The 21353-nt window shown below is 40.8% G+C and overlaps 1 protein-coding gene across 1 annotated transcript; it reads left to right on the plus strand.

Moving 5' to 3' along the window:
• Positions 1–810: 810 nt before the first annotated feature.
• Positions 811–15341, plus strand: LOC117434211 (E3 ubiquitin-protein ligase TRIM39-like). Its single transcript, XM_034056840.3, has 5 exons — positions 811–1070; positions 5774–5896; positions 9433–9564; positions 13940–13966; positions 14633–15341. Exons 1-5 carry the CDS (start codon positions 1016–1018, stop codon positions 15172–15174), a joined length of 879 nt encoding a protein of 292 aa, XP_033912731.3. The 5' UTR covers positions 811–1015; the 3' UTR covers positions 15175–15341.
• Positions 15342–21353: the final 6012 nt, after the last annotated feature.

Here is a 21353-nt window from a genome sequence, read left to right on the forward strand (position 1 = left end):
AAATAAAGCCAGCCAATCAGCACAATCAGAATGCCCTCCCCCAAACTTCCATCCTCCTAGATTGCTACACTATGCAGTATACACACAATATAGATTTGAATAATAATCTTGTTAAATGCTTTTAAACCATTAAACTCTATAAACATTCTCGCATAGTTTGAATTTAGGATTCTGATGGAGAGTTTCAAAAATTAAAAAAGCTGGACAGGGTAAAGGTCAGTGAGTTGACAGGGGTAAAGGTCATTGAGTTGACATGGTAAAGGTTAGTGAGTTGACAGGGTAAAGGTCAGTGAGTTGACAGGGGTAAAGGTCAGTGAGTTGATCTCTGCACCAGGGTTCTGAGGATGGTTGGGTTACCTGGAGGTTCAAACATGTTCCCAATGCCCTTCTCTCTGCACTGTATTTGGACAGCTTGAATGATGTTCTTTAACAAAGCCACAGTGCCTTATTTATGGCCCAGCTGTTAATATGATTCACTACCCATTCCATTAGGAGTATCGTGGGAGTCTGGAACCAACTCCCCAGTAATGTTGTTGAAGTCGACACCCTGGGATCCTTCAAGAAGCTGCTTGATGAGATTCTGGGAACAATAAGCTACAAACAACCAAACGAGCAATATGGGCTGAATAATTGTACTCCAAAAAAACAGCAAGGGCGAAAAACACTAGTTTTTTTCCTCATGAAATTTATACCACACAGGGGAAATGCTATCCATGGTCTGTCTGTTTGTTTTTTGGACGCTTACTGTAAAATACATGTGTTCTGGTTGACATGCATGTTTGGTAGTTGTGTAGCCTTCTGAATACTTCGAGGAGGTTGCCTGCCTTCTCTTTAGGTTTGGTATAAAAGAAAGACTGAGAGGAGGGTTTATTAAGTGATGATCCCTCCCCCAACACTAACCTCAGCCTAGCTTATAAAAAAGAGCCTAGACTTCCTCTTCAGATAAGACACGGCTGATCTTAGACTTCCTCTTCAGATCAGACACGGCTGATTATTCCCATTAAGATCACTAGCTATGGAGATGGATATTGTCTACTCAGCTCTCAATCTCGGACCTGGCGTGCAAACAGGTAATTACTGAGGGTTTTTAATGCTTGCACTGTCAAATGTGATATCCTTGACATGATGATCAGTGATAAAACAATATTCTCAGATACCCTTTCCAGAATGATTTGGTGTGTTTCCAATGCCAGCAGGCATGCGGGAATCTGTTTGGATTGTAGGGAGAGTCAGGGAATCGTCCATGTGTTTGTAGGGAGCAGATCAGTCAAACAAGGAGCAGGCACATATCTTACACTTTTAAACTCAGCTTTCAGCCTCATGCACAGCAAAACATAATCAAGCATAGTGAAGCATGGTAAAGCACAGAGAGGTCTGGTAAAGCATAGGGAAGCATGGTAAAGCACAGAGAGGTCTGGTAAAGCATAGGGAAGCATTGTAAAGCACAGAGAGGTGTGGTAAAGCATAGTGAAGCATGGTAAAGCACAGAGAGGTCTGGTAAAGCATAGGGGAGCATTGTAAAGCACAGAGAGGTCTGGTAAAGCATAGGGAAGCATTGTAAAGCACAGAGAGGTCTGGTAAAGCATAGGAAAGCATTGTAAAGCACAGAGAGGTCTGGTAAAGCATAGGGAAGCATTGTAAAGCACAGAGAGGTCTGGTAAAGCATAGGGAAGCATTGTAAAGCACAGAGAGGTCTGGTAAAGCATAGGGAAGCATTGTAAAGCACAGAGGGGTCTGGTAAAGCATAGGGGAGCATTGTAAAGCACAGAGAGGTCTGGTAAAGCATAGGGGAGCATTGTAAAGCACAGAGAGGTCTGGTAAAGCATAGGGGAGCATTGTAAAGCACAGAGGGGTCTGGTAAAGCATAGGGGAGCATTGTAAAGCACAGAGAGGTCTGGTAAAGCATAGGGGAGCATTGTAAAGCACAGAGGGGTCTGGTAAAGCATAGGGGAGCATTGTAAAGCACAGAGAGGTCTGGTAAAGCATAGGGGAGCATTGTAAAGCACAGAGAGGTCTGGTAAAGCATAGGGGAGCATTGTAAAGCACAGAGAGGTCTGGTAAAGCATAGGGAAGCATTGTAAAGCACAGAGAGGTCTGGTCAAGCACAGGGAAGCATTGTAAAGCACAGAGAGGTCTGGTAAAGCATAGGGGAGCATTGTAAAGCACAGAGAGGTCTGGTAAAGCATAGGGGAGCATTGTAAAGCACAGAGGGGTCTGGTAAAGCATAGGGGAGCATTGTAAAGCACAGAGAGGTCTGGTAAAGCATAGGGAAGCATTGTAAAGCACAGAGAGGTCTGGTCAAGCATAGGGAAGCATTGTAAAGCACAGAGAGGTCTGGTAAAGCATAGGGGAGCATTGTAAAGCACAGAGAGGTCTGGTAAAGCATAGGGGAGCATTGTAAAGCACAGAGAGGTCTGGTAAAGCATAGGGGAGCATTGTAAAGCACAGAGAGGTCTGGTAAAGCATAGGGGAGCATTGTAAAGCACAGAGAGGTCTGGTAAAGCATAGGGGAGCATTGTAAAGCACAGAGAGGTCTGGTAAAGCATAGGGAAGCATTGTAAAGCACAGAGAGGTGTGGTAAAGCATAGGAAAGCATTGTAAAGCACAGCTAATTATGGTAAAGCATAGGGAAGCATTGTAAAGCATAGAGAGGTCTGGTAAAGCATAGGCAAGCATTGTAAAGCACAGAGAGGTGTGGTAAAGCATAGGAAAGCATTGTAAAGCACAGCTAATTATGGCAAAGCATAGGGAAGCATTGTAAAGCACAGAGAGGCATGGTAAAGCATAGGGAAGCATTGTAAAGCACAGAGAGGTCTGGTAAAGCATAGGGAAGCATTGTAAAGCACAGAGAGGTCTGGTAAAGCATAGGGAAGCATTGTAAAGCACATAGAGGTCTGGTAAAGCATAGGGAAGCATTGTAAAGCACAGAGAGGTGTGGTAAAGCATAGGGAAGCATTGTAAAGCACAGAGAGGTCTGGTAAAGCATAGGGAAGCATTGTAAAGCACAGAGAGGTCTGGTAAAGCATAGGGAAGCATTGTAAAGCACAGAGAGGTCTGGTAAAGCATAGGGAAGCATTGTAAAGCACAGAGAGGTCTGGTAAAGCATAGGGAAGCATTGTAAAGCACAGAGAGGTATGTTAAAACATATTAAAATAGGATAAACAAACCCTTATTAAAGTTTCCCCCAGTAAAAGCACAGTACAGTGTAATCAAGCATCATGGAAGCATTGTAAAGCACAGGTAAGCACTGTAAAGAATAGTGAGATACTGTATAGTAAAGCATATTAATAAACATGGCAAACCAGGGTAAACTATGGGAAATGCGTAGAATAACCAGGGGAAAAGCATGGCAAGTTTAAACATGGTAGCATAAAGTGTATTAACAGGGCAGCCTATCACATAGTGGACTATCCTGTTAAACCATTTATCAAGTTGAGCATTTGCATCCTTTCTTGAAACTGAAGGGTTGAATGCATTGCAAATATCAATGCATGTGAGTGACAAACACTATTTTACTACAGCGTGTGTAAGTGAAAGTGACTTTTATTTCAGAGGAAGTTGCTGTATTAAAACGTTTTCCAGATCTGTAAAAATGAATTAAAATGTTATTTAAATAACTGAAAATCCAAATACCGTACCACTGTACTTGCAAGAGAGGCATCTGAGCTGTGAGGCCTGGACACTGGAGGGGCAGCTTTTTAATTCCCTTTTCTTGTTTTGACACCCATCATTAGTCAGTCCTAATCTGCGGATAACGGAATACCTCGGAAATCGTGGAATTTGGAGCTCCCGTGGAATCTTCAGATTATATTCTGCCCCTGATCCTGCGTTTCCATGCCCCACCCTACCCGGGTTCAAAACCCTGCTGCCCCTGATACTGTGTTTCCATGCATCACCTAACCCGGGATCAAAACCCTGCTGCCCCTGATCCTGCGTTTCCATGCCCCACCCTACCCGGGATCAAAACCCTGCTGCCTCTGATCCTGCGTTTCCATGCCCCACCCTACCCGGGATCAAAACCCTGCTGCCCCTGATACTGCGTTTCCATGCCCCACCCTACCCGGGTTCAAAACCCTGCTGCCCCTGATCCTGCGTTTCCATGCCCCACCCTACCCGGGATCAAAACCCTGCTGACCCTGATACTGCGTTTCCATGCCCCACCCTACCCGGGTTCAAAACCCTGCTGCCCCTGATACTGCGTTTCCATGCATCACCCTACCCGGGTTCAAAACCCTGCTGCCCCTGATCCTGCGTTTCCATGCCCCACCCTACCCGGGTTCAAAACCCTGCTGCCCCTGATCCTGCGTTTCCATGCCCCACCCTACCCGGGTTCAAAACCCTGCTGCCCCTGATCCTGCGTTTCCATGCATCACCCTACCCGGGTTCAAAACCCTGCTGCCCCTGATCCTGCGTTTCCATGCCCCACCCTACCCGGGATCAAAACCCTGCTGCCCCTGATACTGCGTTTCCATGCCCCACCCTACCTGGTATCAAAACCCTGCTGCCCCTGATACTGTTCATTTAGCCAACCTGCATTGGCTGCCAATCCGAGCTGCCCTGATTTTTTTGGACACTTTCCCAAAGCAGGCCAAAGCGGGATGGGTGGAAGCACGTCACAACACTGACCAATCAAGTGACGAGTGGGCGTGAACATTGAACCCATATCCGGGGTGAGCAGGTATCTCTGTGCTTTAATATACTCAGATCAGTTTTTTGAGCAACAGAAAACTCTAAAGACTTGTTAGGGTTATTGGAAGCAAAGAAATAGCATCCATCCTTTCGGTTTTATAAACAAATTAAATCAACCTTAACCACAAGGCTTGCCGAGAAAGAATCGCTAACATACTGTCAACCACGATAAGCCAACAGGCTGCTTTATTTAAACACCTTCTGACTCAGAATGGTAAAGAGGAAGTTCTGAATGCTGCTGATATTCAAAAATTAAAACAAACTTTAGAAATCTGGCGGGCGCCACCGGTCTTTACCTCTGGGACCCATTTCTAATTAAAAATGTCTAATAATATTACAGTAGCTAATGAGGTTACTGCTGGGTAGAAAATTAGTCTGCTAAAATGTACATTATGGTGGGATTTTTGTTCAGTTTTGCCATGTAATTATGTACTGTATTACTAGTATGATGCAATGCATTTACAGTAAGTGCAGGTCCTGGATTCCAGTAAGTCAAGTCCTCTGTGCAGTCTCAGTAGAGGGCATGTGGGAAGTTTATTTTGAAAGGAGTGCTAACAAAGGATTTTAAAATCCACTTTCTTACACTTTCTCAGCAGTAGCTGCACTCTCTTGTGATTCTCTTTGAGTTTGGGTTCTCTTGCTCTTACCATGTTTCTCTAAATCTGCTTCACCTGGTTTTGAGCTGCTTTGAGCTTGTCAGGAGAATCCTGGTGCTGGCCCCCTCTACTCTAATACATCGTTTCCATGCATCACCCTACCCAGGCTCAAAACCCTGCTGCCCCTGATACTGCATTCCCATGCCCCTACTCTACCCAGGTTCAAAAAAGGCAAAGCGAACACTTTGCTGTTTAATCAAAAGTTTGCAGAACTTTGTAATGAGGTTGTGATGAGATTGTATAACACGCTGGTGAGGCTCTGCTCAGTTCTGGTCACCACCACAGTACCAAAAGGGCATCATGGCTGAAGAGCAACTCATCCCGGTGAGCTATGAAGCTATGAGCTATGAAGTAGATTGAGGGAACTGAATTGATGAAGCTTGTCAGTGCTGGAGGCCTCACCCCATGTGCTATATCTTTATTCTCAGCCTCACCACCTCCAAGGCCTCCCAAGAAGGAGACCCCGAAGACACCACGTTCCTTCAGGTGGGCTGCAGCAGCCTTTGCAGTGCTGTGGATCCTGACAACGATCATCACACTCAGTGTCATCTGTAAGTATTAAACACCCAGCAAGGAGCAGAGTGGAAACGGAACATTGCTCAGTGCATTCTACTGCCATTCCAGAATCGGATCCATACAAATCTGGAACATTCTGGAATATATATATATATATATATATATATATATATATATATATATATATATATATATATATATATATATTAAATATGGACTGGAGAGGAGAGCTAGAGGAGAGAATTATTGACCTGAGAGAAAACTATTGTTACTGACAGGGGCTGCAGGCTGAGGGCATTGCACCCTGGAGGTAACAATAGTCTTCCTGAGGGGCATTTAAATTTTCATTATGGCTGAGTCTGCAGTACATCTTTAATATATGAATCAGTCAAGAAAATAAGTGAGGCAAGGCTGGATAGTAAATAAAACTTATATATTTTGTTTAAATATAGCTGATACACCATCACTAAATAAATAAATAACAGAAATACATAAAATCATGTTTTTCAAGTTCATATCGTATAGTTAGCAGTTTTTCTCCGTCTGGTTTGCTGACTGCTGCATAATCCAGTTTATATCCCACCCGTCACATTTGTTTTCATCGAGTTGAATTTGTTTGAATTCAGAAAATAGTGACAGTGACGTTTAATCCCCATTTTAGTGTTTGGAGCATCTTTCCTTTGTAGTATGTTTTGAAGTTAATTACATTAACTCACAGAATCGGTGTTCAGCCATTTTCTCTTGTGAAGAGTGCAGGGGAGAGAGGCGTTCCTTTAAAAAGGGGTGGGACTGACAGTGATGTGAACCAATCACATGACAGACAGAGACTATTGCCCTGTGGTGTAAGGATGTTAGGACAATAGTTCAATCTATTTTCCTCCTATGATGAGGTTTAACCAATCACAGGCCAGAATTTTCAACCACTGATTCACAAATATATTGTGATATAGCCCACAGCCAAGGCTAGTTTGCACCCTTTAAATAGTTGACCTAGACACAGAAACTGTAGTCCAGTGCTTTCCTGCACACTTTTATTAACAAATAAAAGATTTAAATAAAACAAACTCTGTGACAAAAGTCTATAGAACCGGACGGCTAAGCCATTTACAAGTTAAATCACACAGCACTTGCTTTTCTGTCTGACAACACCAGTCTCTCCACATGCCACACACTCTCTCTAAACAAACATGTCAGACCTGGTTTTTTACCCCTCTCTATTAGGACCAGGTGCGCCTCATTATTGGCTCAACAGCCAATTAGCCCTCAAGGTATTCTGGGGGATGTAGTCATTTCAACCCCCTGGACTACATTTCCCCCTTTCCTCCCCTACTCTGCCTTGAGGGAAGAACAGTTACCAGCAGGGGACTAGAATGCCCAAAGCCACAGACTGAGAGCATTGTCCCCTGGAGGTAACTGTAGTTCTTTCCAAGGGATCTTTAGTTCCCCCACTATGAGCCGAGGTCTGCAGTTCAGATTTGTTTGAAGTCCATAGTGCATAGTTATTAAAGTTTTGTTGGCATATAGGTGTCTGTCTGACTTTCTGCAGCACAGAATTCCCAGAGGAGTCTGTTCAGATTGAGTCCTATTAAAGTCCTCAAATAAATCAGACAATCACTAATCTGCTTATTTTGATTTTCAGTTCCAGTGGTTTGATTTGATACGCACAACAAATCAAAACAGAAGCAATGGGGAGTTCTAATACATCTGCAATTAAAGGGGTGCTAACACATGTTTTATATACACATTTATTACCTCCTATTAGCTTTATTAACGTTGTCATGGGTTCCTCTTTTTAAGTGAGTGAACTGCAACACATTGATTGAGGAAACAGATGTAACCTTTCCTCTCTAGAGTATTTCAAATTGCCGTAAAAATACTACAAAGACTTAAAAAGGGGGAAGTTATAATGCTGCTGCTGGTAAGAACATTGATTTGAAAACCTTGGTTAGCACTCATTTAAATTGTGGTCAAAGTGTACAAAACAAAGTTAGCTTTGCTGTATCCTGTGCTGCAGCTCTCAGCTGTAATCGCACGTCATGGGCAGGGCTGTATTTTTTCATGCGAACAGATATTTCACGGTCTAAAAATCGGTATTTCACGATTAACATAATATTTATTAAACCAGAAAAATAGCGCTGTCACATTCAAAATGTATCATTTTCTCGAGGTATTATAAAACAAATGTTCTTAAATATTTAAATGCTTACCTGAAAAACTGTACATTGAAGAATATTCTTTTTATGTCCATGTTTTATTCTATTTTCACCATATCAAGCAAAAAATAAAAATAAAACTTTAGTAGAAATATTTTCCATCTTTGATGCAGCTGGTGTCTTTTTCGTTGAAGACATTTTAAAGAAATCATGCAGCTCTATGCAGTGTGTGCTCAAACTAAACCAGCTGTCAGGTTCCTAATAGCAATGCAACAGCTAGTGCGTCAATAAGGCACATGTTACATATATTTATTTAAGTCATGGGTCACGCATGAACTGTGCAATACATTTACTCAGGAGCTCTTGTCAGGATCGCAGGGTATCCAGATCACACTCCCTCCTGCATCCCTGTTCTCTTCCCACAATGTGCCACTCATTTCAGTCCGAGCACCAGCATTGCTGCAGGAGGGAGCAGGAAGGGGAGACACTGCGATGCTTACAAGAAAAACATCTTTCTCCTGGCAAATATTCTTGAGGAAAAGTTGAAAACTGCTTGACCATCTTCAATCCGGGTTCTGTCCTGCAGACCTTCCTCATCTCTATAACTGACTCTCTCCTCTGCTCCATTCTAATTCTCCTTGACCTCCTCTGCCTCTGACACTGTCGATCATGCTATTCTCCACTCCTCTCTCTGATCTGGGGATCTCAGGTGCTGCTCTACCTGGTTTTCCTCCTATCTCTCTAACCACTCATTTCAGGTTTCCTGGCATGGCTCTCTCTCGTCTCATCGCCTCCTCTCTACAGGTCCTTCAACGGGAAATACAGCGTGGAAAAGACTTGCAAGATACCTTCACCAATTTTATTGTTCAGAAATGTAGAAAGTATCATGGAAAATCAAATGCAAGTTTAACATAATGTGTGCCTCTTTCATATAGTGAAATCTACGAAGTGATGGCAGTTAGTGGAAATATTTTGTTTGCTATATGTACTTTAACGAGGGAGAACAGAGCTAGGAAGGTGCGTAAAGGAGAGGTTAAAGCGATAGTGCCTGTCGATGAAGGCTCTACCATGTGCTGGCTGGTCATGATGGGAGTTATACGCCAAGTCTAGGTCAACGATCACATGGTAGAGCCTTCATCGAGAGGGAACTATCACTATTAGAAAACACATTTCTCATTATTTTCTTTAAACCCTAGATGCACCTTACAGTTATAATGATTCCTTGATACTTGCCCGGATTGGTTTTAAATTTGATGCTGTGACATAGCAGCAGGCATCTGCCATCTGCCCACTAGAGCTGAAAGCTGATTGGCTGATTGTGTTAAATGCAGGGTTTAATGCATTCACTACTACCAGTCACGATAGTGTCACAATGTATTTGTTAAGAAGAGACGCTGTCTGATTGTCATTTTTCTCAGTTTTCAGAAATTCTCAGTCTTCAAGCCTCTTTGAGAAGTATTCAAAGCTGCAGAATCAACAGAAAGAAATGGACAAAACCTTCTCTGCTTTACAGAAGAACTATAAGAACGTGAATGAAAGTGGGATCCTTGGTAAATAATCATATTCATATATAAGCGTTGAGGTATCAAGCATCAAGCATTTTCATATTTGCAAAGTCCTGGGTGAATCTGTCTTGCATTCACTCAAATCCAATGACAGAAATGAGTGGACGAATCCACCCGATCTGATTGAGATCAGTCGATTCAATGGGCCATTATCAAGCAAAAATCATCCCATAGGAATGGGCCAGTAGGTACCTGGATCAAGCGTTTTAATGGACGTCGGATGTAGTAGCCGCTAGAGGGCGCTAAACAAGCAGTGTTGAAATAATAGTCAAAATGACTTTAATAGTAACACAGTTAGGTTTAGGGGTTGAGATTAGGTTAGTTGTAGACATTACGTTTAGGGGTAGGGGGTAGATTTAGGGGTTGGTTGGCTAGTAGTTACCTACTGGCCCATTCCTATGGGAAGATCGGCTGACGGATCGCACTGTTACAGATTATACCTTGTTCCTAAATGGATGCAGAGCTTAATATACAAAAGCAAGTCTCTGATATCAGCTTTTAAATTAGGTTTAAATATACATTCTTTTCCATAGTTATTCTTGTACAGTAGTGTGCACATTTATAAGAAAACCACAAGATTTGTCATTTATATCCTTTGTACCTGCATGCAAACCTCAGGGTGTGAGAATTTCAATTTCCGCTCAGTAATCAGTCATATAGAAACAATAGGCACCCATGCATGAAAATGTTTGTGGTTCTGTGTTCCTTTTCTCTTACTATTTTAAGTAAATTGCATGTGTGGCCTATTAAATCCATCAATTAAATTAGGCAATCACTTTGTCTATTTTGACAATTTTCCAAGATTTTCGGTTACAGTGGTGTGATTTCATGCGCACAACAAATCCAAACTACAGAAGCAATGGGGTGTTCTAATAGATGTGCACACTGCTGTATATAAACAGAATAGACCAGGAATGATCATAGAGTGCTGTGATCCTCGTCTGGGTTATTCCACTATCCTCATGTGGCTGCTAAAATGAATAAAAAAAACACCTAAAATGATGAGTCTCACTACGAATGCATTGCTGATCTATCATACTGTAAACAATACTAACCCAGTGAGAATAGATAGGACAGAAATGGCCTTGTTTGTAATTTTCTTACGTTCTCATATTTAAATCAACCTGCTTGAGCCTTATTGTCTGTAGAAGTTATTACCTTGGCTGTATATTTTTCATGGTAAGAAATGGCTTATTACACGTCACTTTACGGTCTAGAAATAGATATTTCACTGTGTCACGATTAAACAATATATTTTGTAAAACAGAAAAATAGTGATGTCACATTCAAAATTGATATTTTTTCTTGACAGTAATTGTACAACATATGTTCCTAAATATTTAAATACTTACATTGCAGAGTATTTTGTTCTTTATATCCACCTTTTAAACACATTCTGTTTTCACCATCAGTGAAATATCAAACAAAACAAAATAAAATAAAACATAAATAAAAATAACAGACACATGAAACGTCCTAGACTAATTCTTTTTAGGCATTTTGGCTGTGACTGTTTTCCATAATTGTTGGCGGAGCTTCCTTTGTTTGAAAGCTCAAGAGTAATAGGGTATAAAAAAGGTTTTGAAAGTCTGTTTGGAGAAGAGAGAAAAAAGAGGGAGTTATTAGAGAGTCAGAGAGAGAATTTACAGGCAACCTGTTCAAACGGCAAAAAAAAAAGTTAGTCTGTGTGTAGCATGCTTCTAATCTTTGTTTAGTCAAACAACATTGTTTTGGTTTTTTACTAGTTTCTATAGCGGGTTCGACTAATACTAGTGCAATAGCTATTCCCACACGCTGCTCAGTCGCGTTGGGCAATATTCCCGTTTTGGGTCCTGTTTTCATCCAGTTGGTTTGATTTATATATTTATTTTGATACTTTACTGCTGTTACGGGACAACGGAACGAGAGAAAACATTTTCAAGCAAGTGGCAACTCCCAACATTGTATGAACTGGAGGACTTGCACACGGATTCATTACAACCGGGTGAGATCGATCCTTTTCTATTTTTTGCTGCAGCTCGGATTACATATATTTTTTGAATGGCCATTCGGGTTTTTGTTTGAAGAGAGTTCTTGTTGGGATTGCTGGATTGTTGTGTTATTTTTCTAGAACTTTATTGGTTTGGTTTGTTACTTTCTGGGTGCGTTTTAATATCAAGTCTGGGACTGAAACTTTTAAATACTCATACACTTGTATATAACTATTGCAACTGCGTGGGCCATAGAATGAACAGCCTGATTAGTGGTTGGCCTGCCTGTATTTTTTTGGTGTCTCCTTCCCTCTCTTTCTTTTTTGCTTACTCAAGTTCCAACAGCGAGGCAGATTATTAATGGTTTTGCTATAAATTAGTATTGTGATTGTATGTATCGGTACAAAGGCCTGTACATATTAGTATATTGTGTGTGTGTGTGTGTGTATATATATATATATATATATATATATATATATATATATATATATATATATATATATATAAAAAATAAAGTATGTTTGTCTTTTCCAATTGCCATGTTTATGTGATTAGCAATGCAGTGTTGGTGTGCTCCTTGAAGGGTTATCTGAAGATATACCGGGTAGTTTCTTCTACTAATAGTTTTACTTGATATTGTTTGTTCTACTAACCTGAATGTTTAGTTTGCTTACCATTGAATCAGGGTTGATATTTGCCAGATTTCTGATCTTACTTAAGACTTGCTGTTCTGATTACGCCAGGGTACACCTGTTCTTAGTACTATATACAAATAGATATAATAAACCTATCCTGTTTAAAATTTACTCCCTTGGTTCTCGTGAAATCCTTGTTTTTTGCTGTACTGATTTACCTGCTGGGACTGTGGTATTGAATGTTTTATGTTCGGTGCTAGTATACACTTATGGCCTAGGTGTTTGGTTATTGTACGCTAGGTAAGTTTGTTACAGTTTATTAATCCCAGAATCTCATCAAGCAGCTTCTTGAAGGATTCCAGGGTGTCGGCTTCAACAACATTCTGTTCTGAATGCCCCTTTAACTAATCTCCATTTGTGACCCCTGGTCCTTGTTTCTTTTTTCAGGTCAAAGAAGTCCTGGGTTGACATTGTCTATACCTTTTAGGATTCTGAATGTTTGAATCAGATCGCCGCATAGTCTTCTTTGTTCAATACTGAATAGATTCAATTCTTTTAGCCTGTCTGCATACAACTTGCCTTTTAAACCCGGGATAATTCTGGTCACTCTTCTTTGCACTCTTTCTAAAGCAGCAATATCCTTTTTGTAGTGAGGTGACCAAAACTGAACACAGTATTCTAGATGAGGTCTTACTTATGCATTGTAAAGTTTTAACATTACTTCCCTTGATTTAAATTCAACACTTCTCGCAATATATCCGAGCATCTTGTTGGCCTTTTTTATAGTTTCCCCACATTGTCTAAATGAAGACATTTCTGAGTTAACATAAACTCCTAGGTCTTTTTCATAGTTCCTGCATTCTTTGATGCAGCTTGGGTCTTTTTCGTTGAAGACATTGTAAAAAAATTGTGCTGTTCTATGCAGTGTGTTCAATCCTTTAATGGAAGCAAACTAAACTGGCTGCCAGCTTTCTAAATGCACTGCATTTTTTCAATAAGGGAAACGTTTGCTGTATTTATTTATTATAAATTTAGAGTGACCAATTATTATTTTTATTTATTTCCCCCCAATTTGGAATGTCCAATTATGTTTTTTCTCCTCACCGCAGCGAGTCCCCACACAGCACAGACGTTCTGTGGGCATCCTTCAATCTCACAAGCCTAAAGCCAGAATCGTTTATACATCGTGCAATCCAGAGCAGTGGTGGGCAGGCTACCGATCCAGAGAATAGAGATCAGCTGTGCCTCTTATCCACTCTGAATGTGCTCGATGTCTGGCCAGTAGGGTTCGCTGCTGCGCAATGAGGAGAAGCAATCCCTGCCGGTTTGCCATCCCCCATTCTCCACCGCGGGATCGTCTGAGCCAATGTGACATCCCCTCCGGGTCCCCAGCAAAGTTCAGCCTCTTTGCACAAGCTGGACACGAACTGGCGCCGTCCAAGCTGTATTTATTTCTAACCAGTAAAAAAATTGTATATTTCCACTATTCATTCAGAAATGCGTACGTTTCACAGAAATAATGAAATCCATAATAACTGTGAAAAAAATATAGCCTCAATGATTTACTAGTGTTAGGAGCATGATGTTAAGAGAACTGACCTCAACATACATCAAATCCTTTGTTTTGGTACGGGCAGCTTGCAGGTGTTAGGGTTGTAGAATGAGTTGGCTGTAATGCTTCTATTCTTTATGCTCCAGTAAGTTAACATGCACTTACAGTTGTTGATTGACAATTCTGTTTTTTCCCTTTTCTAGTGTGGAAATGGATTAGGAGTGCTTCAGGTACTGTATTTTTAATTACAACTAACTGGAGAAATGCTAAAAAAATAAATAGTTCAACTGGTCTCTGTTTTGCAAACTATGTATACATTATTGGTCCCTACTCACAAAATGTTTCCACATGCTTGCGTCAGCAAACAAGTCGCAGGTGAGGCCCGGTGTGGTTTCACACCTAGCTGTAATACAGAACAGCCAGGCCTTCCTAACTGATACAGTAACATGTATGCCAGGAACATGCATCCCTGTCACATTGTAGAGCTATCAGGATGTATATCAACAGTACGTAGAGAATAGTAGAGAATAAGAATTAGCAATGAAATGTTTCATCACAATTTGATAAGCAAGTCTCCAGATTTATGTAAAATGTATGAGATGCAGAGGGACGGATGTATGTATGTACGGACCGACTGGATCCCCACTATATCCCCAGAAACTGATACTCAATAGCTTATGCTAAATAAGTTAATACCATATTTTAGTGCAATTGGATACCAGGTATATATTGGAGAATATGAAGTGTGACATCCATACGTATGACTGCCTCCACCATAACCCTTGCAAGGGGGCTCATCCCCAGCAAAGGATAATAATACCACCACATACAGTTTGTATTAGTAGACTGATATGAGAATTATGGTCTCCTCTCCTCTCTCTCTCGCTCCTTTACAGTTGACGTGACTCTGGATGTTGATACAGCAAACCCATGGCTCATCCTATCTGAGGACAGGAAAGAAGTAAAAGATGGAAACACACGACATGATCTCCCTGACAGTCCAAAGAGATTTGATCGTGTTGTCAGTGTCCTGGGCAAGCAGGGGTTCACCTCAGGGAGACACTACTGGCAAGTGGAGGTGGGGGAGAAGACTCAGTGGACTTTAGGAGTGGCCAAAGAATCCATCAACAGGACAGGGATGATTATAGTGAGCCCTGAGAATGGTTACTGGACTGTGTGGCTTAGAATTTCAAGTGGGTTCAGAGCTCTTACGAACACCCCAACTCCTCTCCCTCTGAGTTTGAAGCCTCGGAAACTGGGGGTATATCTGGATTATGAGGAAGGTCAGGTGTCATTTTACAATGTGGAGACCAGATCTCACATCTTCACTTTCAGTGACACCTTCACTGAGAAAATCTACCCATTTTTCAGTCCGGGTCTCTTTGAGCAGAAAAATGAAGCCCCATTGATCATCTATCCTGTCAGTGATCGAGACTGAATACGGTCCCTTGGAATAATGATGTTTTGAGTGGTTGTTTTTCTTTAAATGTGTTTTTTTACCTTCTTACCTGTATCACTTTCAGTGACTGTGATTCTCTAAGGTGACTTCAGTCAAATATGTATTACTTTGGACATGTTTAACTGGTTTCAATGTCATTCAAAGTTTTTTTTAAATTCTTACCATATTCATAAAATTAATAAAATATTCATAAAATACCGATTGTACTTACCATGTTTAAAATGTCACAAGAAACATTACTTTTGTTGCCCATGTCACAGGAATAATTTTTTTCTAATTTATTCCAGTTCGTTTAGATTTTTTTTATTTTATTCACACATCATTGGCAATTAAACCAGGGAATTAAGATTTTTTTATTTTTATTTTAAATATCGTAGTGTATCCCTTTCATGCTTCCGTCTGCAACTATGTTGGTGCTCTGGTTGAAATGAGTGGCTTCTTATGGGAAAGAAAGCCAGCAATATTGCAGGAGGGAGTGTGATCTGGATACATTGCGATCCTGAGAAGAGATTTGTTTCCTGCCGAACCTCCTGAGTAAATGTTGAGAAATGTATTGCCCGGCTAATTTATGACCCATGATGTGTGATTAAAGATGTCAAAAGAGTCAGCAACATCTTTAAAAATATAATGCTGCTGTACAAACAACACGGGACACAGCAAAAGTAAAGTAATACCGATCCACAAAAAGAGAGACAAAACCAAACCAGGTAGCTACAGACCAATAAGCCTGACTTCTATTATATGTAAATTTATGGAAATGCTAATAAGATCCAAAATGGAAAATTACCTATATGGTAACAGTATCTTGGGAGACAGACAGTCAGCATGGTTTTAGGAAAGGGAGATCATGTCTAACTAACCTGCTTGATTTTTTTGAGGATGCAACAATCGACAATGGATAATTGCAAAGCATACGACATGGTTCATGGTTTATTTAGATTTCCAGAAAGCTTTTGATAAAGTCCCGCATAAAAGATTAATTCTCAAACTGAACGCAGTAGGGATTCATGGAAATGCATGCACATGGATTAGAGAGTGGTTAACATGTAGAAAACAGAAAGTACTGATTAGAAGAGAAACCTCAAAATGGAGCGAAGTAACCAGTGGAATACCACAGGGATCAGTATTAGGTTGCTCTTCCTAATCTACATTAATGATTTAGATTCTGGTATAGTAAGCAAACTTGTTAAACTTGCAGACGACACAAAAATAGGAGGAGTGGCAAACACTGTTGCAGCAGCAAAGGTCATTCAAAATGATCTAGACAGCATTCAGAACTGGGCAGACACATGGCAAATTACATTTAATAGAGAAAAGTGTAAGGTATTGCACGCAGGCAATAAAAATGTGCATTATAAATATCATGTGGGAGATACTGAAATTGAAGAAGGAATCTATGAAAAAGACTTAGGAGTTTATGTTGACTCAGAAATGTCTTCATTTAGACAATGTGGGGAAGCTATAAAAAAAGGCCAACAAGATGCTCGGGTATATTGTGAGAAGTGTTAAATTTAAATCAAGGGAAGTAATGTTAAAACTTTACAATGCATTAGTAAGACCTCACCTAGAATATTGTGTTCAGTTCTGGTCACTTCGTTACAAAAAGGATATTGCTGCTCTAGAAAGAGTGCAAAGAAGAGCAACCAGAATTATCCCGGGTTTAAAAGGCATGTCGTATGCAGACAGGCTAAATGAATTGAATCTATTCAGTCTTGAACAAAAAAGACTACACAGCGATCTGATTCAAACATTCAAAATCCTAAAAGGTATAGACAATGTCGACCCAGGGGACTTTTTTGACCTGAAAAAAAGAAACAAGGACCAGGGGTCACAAATGGAGATTAGATAAAGGGGCATTCAGAACAGAAAATAGGAGGCATTTTTTTACACAGAGAATTGTGAGGGTCTGGAACCAACTCCCCAGTAATGTTGTTGAAGCTGACACCCTGGGATCCTTCAAGAAGCTGCTTGATGAGATTCTGGGATCAATAAGCTACTAACAACCAAAGAAGCAAGATGGGCTGAATGGGGCCTCCTCTCGTTTGTAAACTTTCTTATGTTTGTAAACTTTCTTATCTTACTTTCATGCAAGAGCTGTTACACATATTTGAAGTACATTACCTCATTTTTTTTTACTTATTACAAAATTTGTGCGGGCTAAAATCCTGTTATATCACATTTCGTGGATGCATTGCTTTAGTGGCAATAAAAAACACATGCAAAAACAAATGAAATAATAATACAAATCTGTAGACAGCAGAATCTGATCAAAACTGAAACAGTACTTTACACCTTATCCCAGTTCTGTAATATCTTTCTACATCATTTATTACAGAGCTGCCATAAAACCGTGTGATAAAAAAAATACAGGCTTAACCTTGGGGTTATACATTACATTGATAAGAATGAATTACTTGTTACTGGAAACTGTGTGTGTGTCAGTCACGTGTGCCAGTGTGCTTGTGTGTGTGTGTGTCAGTCACGTGCGCCAGTGTGCTTGTGTGTGTGTGTGTGTGTGTGTGTGTGTGCGCTTGTGTGTGTGTGTGTGTGTCAGTCACATGTGCCAGTGTGCTTGTGTGTGTGTGTCAGTCACGTGTGCCAGTGTGCTTGTGTGTGTCAGTCACGTGTGCCAGTGTGCTTGTGTGTGTGTGCTTGTGTGTGTATGGGGGGAGGGCATGAAAGGCTAATGAAATAACTTTTTAATGGTTCTAACAAATGAAAGAATTCCATGAATAATTGACCAGTCAAGCACTTCAATACACTGTGTAGACCTTGCATATAATATGCAGTTGTGAAAGAAGTGCAAGATATAGTAAGCTCTATCTAGATGAAGTGAGCGAGGAAGTGCAAGTGTGGAGCAGTGTGGATTTTACATTTCCAAGTGCCCTAGAAGATGCACATCCTAGGGGGAACCAGTTTCCACAGCTGCACTCTGGCTATGTACATGACACCCCCGAATAGACTGCAACCTCAGTCCAGCATGTAATACAAACTAAGGTACACCCACCTTAGTAAGCACATTTTATTTTATAGTACAGTCCCGACAGACAACCCAAGATGAACCACTTACAGCACAGCAGTCCTTCACGTCCCTTTTCTTCCAGCAGAGTTCAGTGTCAACACAGCAGGGGATAAAACAAGGGCTGTCTGTTTACCTCGTCATCAGCTTGGATGGTGAAAACCACAGGCGGCGCGTGAGTCTTTCGTTTGGGGAGGCTAGTATTCCATACTTTTCCCCCTGCATTTATTGATTTATTGAACCCAATGATGTACAGTAAGATACACACACACACACACACACATATTATATATATATATATATATATATATATATATATAATTAAGCCGTGGATTATTATTTTTTTATTACTCTGTTAGTAGTGAGTCTGAAAACAAAGTTTCATTCATTGTGTTGATTTTGAAAAACAGTCGGACTGACGGACACAAATAAAAGCTATAAACCGGATTCATTCTCCTACGTCTATTTGAGAACTTGTATAATAATTTATAGCACAAAACAGACCTCGAAACCACTCAGGGATGCTACATATATTTGACATTGTTTTTTTCCCTATCGCCACTCTCATCCAATTCAAAACTCTTTTACTCGTCTATCCCTCTCTCAACCTTTCTGCACCCTCCTATTATAGACTATTATTTCTCCCTACACCCCTTCACTCTTCTGCCAGATTAGCTGTACCCCCCCACTCCGCTCCCCCACTTCCAGAACCCGCTCCTTCTCCTCCCTTGCTCCTCAGTAGTGGAACAAACTCTTATTCTTCTTTCTCTTCCATTTGTTATACAGCTGCCATAAAACAACAGAACCACTGTGATAAAAAAGCTTAACCTTTGAACCTATAAATTGCATTGATAAGAGTGAATTGCTTGTTACTGGAAACTGTGTGTGTGTCAGTCACGTTTGCCAGCGTCCTTGTGTGTATGGGGGAGGGGAAGCAAGAACGGCTAATGAAATAACTTTATTAATTAGTTCCAGCAAATAATTCCATTAAAATGACCAGCCAACCACTTCAATACACTGTGTAGACCTCACATATAATATGCCAGATGTAGTAAGGTATTAACAATGTCGACCCAGGGGACTTTTTTGACCTGAAAAAAGAAACAAGGACCAGGGGTCACAAATGGAGAGTAAATAAAGAGGCATTCAGAACAGAAAATAGGAGGCACTTTTTTACACAGAGAATTGTGAGGGTCTGGAACCAACTCCCCAGTAATGTTGTTGAAGCTGACACCCTGGGATGCTTCAAGAAGCTGTTTGATGAGATTCTTCGATCAATAAGCTACTAACAACCAAACGAGCAAGATGGGCTGAATGGGGCCTCCAATCATTTGTAAACTTTCTTATGTTCTTATGTTCTTATTTCTCCCTACACCCCCTCTCGCCCCCTCTGCTTTTCTGCCAGATTAGCTATACCCCCCCACTCCGCTCCCCCGTTTCCAGAGACCGCTCCTTCTTCTCCCTTGCCCCTCAGTAGTGGAACGACCTGCCCACGGATATCAGTACTGCTCAGTCCCTGACCACCTTCCGGCGCCTCCTCAAGACACACCTGTTCAGACAGCATATGTAAACCTCACAACTCTCAACGATACTGGACTATATGGCACCCAATTGTACCAGTACCTGCATCAGCTTGTACTTGCACTGAACTGCTTCATAACTCGCGTATTCTACTTCTGCTCTTAATTATAACTCTTCATTGTATCTGGCACTTGATTTTACTCTTAGAGATCCATATTCACGTTTTTGGTAACTGCTCTTAATTTGAAATTGTTCTCATGCATTTATCACACTCATTACGTGCTCTTAATGGACTTTACTCATATAAGCAAATATTTTTATTATAAGTTTACAGCTCTTAGTTGAACTCGCTCCTAAATGTAATTATTTACTGTAATCTTTGCTCTTATCTCAATTTGATCTTATTTTCTACTTATTTTATTGTTCTTTATAACTGCTCTTAACTGTAATGTGATATTCCGTCATGTGATTTTCTGCACTGTGATATGTTATAAGGTGATATTTTGAAATAACTGTACATCACACTGCTAAGAAAGAAATAATAATAATGATAATAATAATAATAATAATAATAATAATAATAATAATAATAATAATACAAAAGGCAGAGTGGCACATTTGTGACTGGGTCATCTACCTTTAAGATAGTCGATTTTTAAAGCGCTTGAAAAATCAAGTAATCATAACTGTGTGAAACTGATGAAGGCAAAAGTGCAGCAATTACTACACTTATCTGTGATTTTAAAACTAAAAGTGTTTTTTGAACAGCGCACATCAGTGCATTACTTCATTTCCACCACAGGGGGCAGTCTTGTGCCTCTTTAAATATTGCAAATTTTTTGCACTGCTTTAGTGCAAATAAAAATCAAATGCAAAACCCAGTGTGTGTGTGTGTGTGTGTGTCAGTCACGTGTGCCAGTGTGTGTGTGTTTGTGTGTGTCAGTCACGCGTGCCAGTGTGTGTGCGTGTGTGTGTGTGTCAGTCACGTGTGCCAGTGTGTGTGTGTGTGTGTCAGTCATGTGTGCCAGTGTGTGTGCGTGTGTGTGTGTCAGTCACGTGTGCCAGTGTGTGTGTGTGTGTGTCAGTCACGCGTGCCAGTGTGTGTGCGTGTGTGTGTGTGTGTGTCAGTCACGTGTGCCAGTGTTTGTTTGTGTGTTTGTGTGTCAGTCACGTGTGCCAGTGTGTGTGCGTGTGTCAGTCACGTGTGCCAGTGTGTGTGCGTGTGTGTCAGTCACGTGTGCCAGTGTTTGTGTGTGGGTGTGTGTGTGTGTGTGTCAGTCACGTGTGCCAGTGTTTGTTTGTGTGTTTGTGTGTCAGTCACGTGTGCCAGTGTGTGTGCGTGTGTCAGTCACGTGTGCCAGTGTGTGTGCGTGTGTGTCAGTCACGTGTGCCAGTGTTTGTGTGTGTGTGTGTCAGTCACGTGTGCCAGTGTTTGTGTGTGTGTGTGTGTGTGTCAGTCACGTGTGCCAGCGTGCTTGTGTGTATGGGGGAGGGGAAGCATGAAAGGCTAATGAAATAACTTTATTAATTGTTCCAGCAAATAATTCCATTAAAATGACCAGTCAAGCACTTCAATACACTGTGTAGACCTCACAAATAATATGCAGTTGTGAAAGAA

Source organism: Acipenser ruthenus, chromosome 41 (assembly GCF_902713425.1).
Source record: "Acipenser ruthenus chromosome 41, fAciRut3.2 maternal haplotype, whole genome shotgun sequence".
NCBI lineage: Eukaryota > Metazoa > Chordata > Actinopteri > Acipenseriformes > Acipenseridae > Acipenser > Acipenser ruthenus.

Excerpts from the sequence above, each read along its gene's own strand:
- LOC117434211 (XM_034056840.3), top strand. The coding sequence starts at position 1,016 with ATGGAGATGGATATTGTCTACTCAGCTCTCAATCTCGGACCTGGCGTG. Across the intron at positions 5,897-9,432 it reads CATCACACTCAGTGTCATCT|TTTTCAGAAATTCTCAGTCT; the intron begins GTAAGTATTAAA and ends CATTTTTCTCAG. Across the intron at positions 13,967-14,632 it reads ATGGATTAGGAGTGCTTCAG|TTGACGTGACTCTGGATGTT; the intron begins GTACTGTATTTT and ends GCTCCTTTACAG.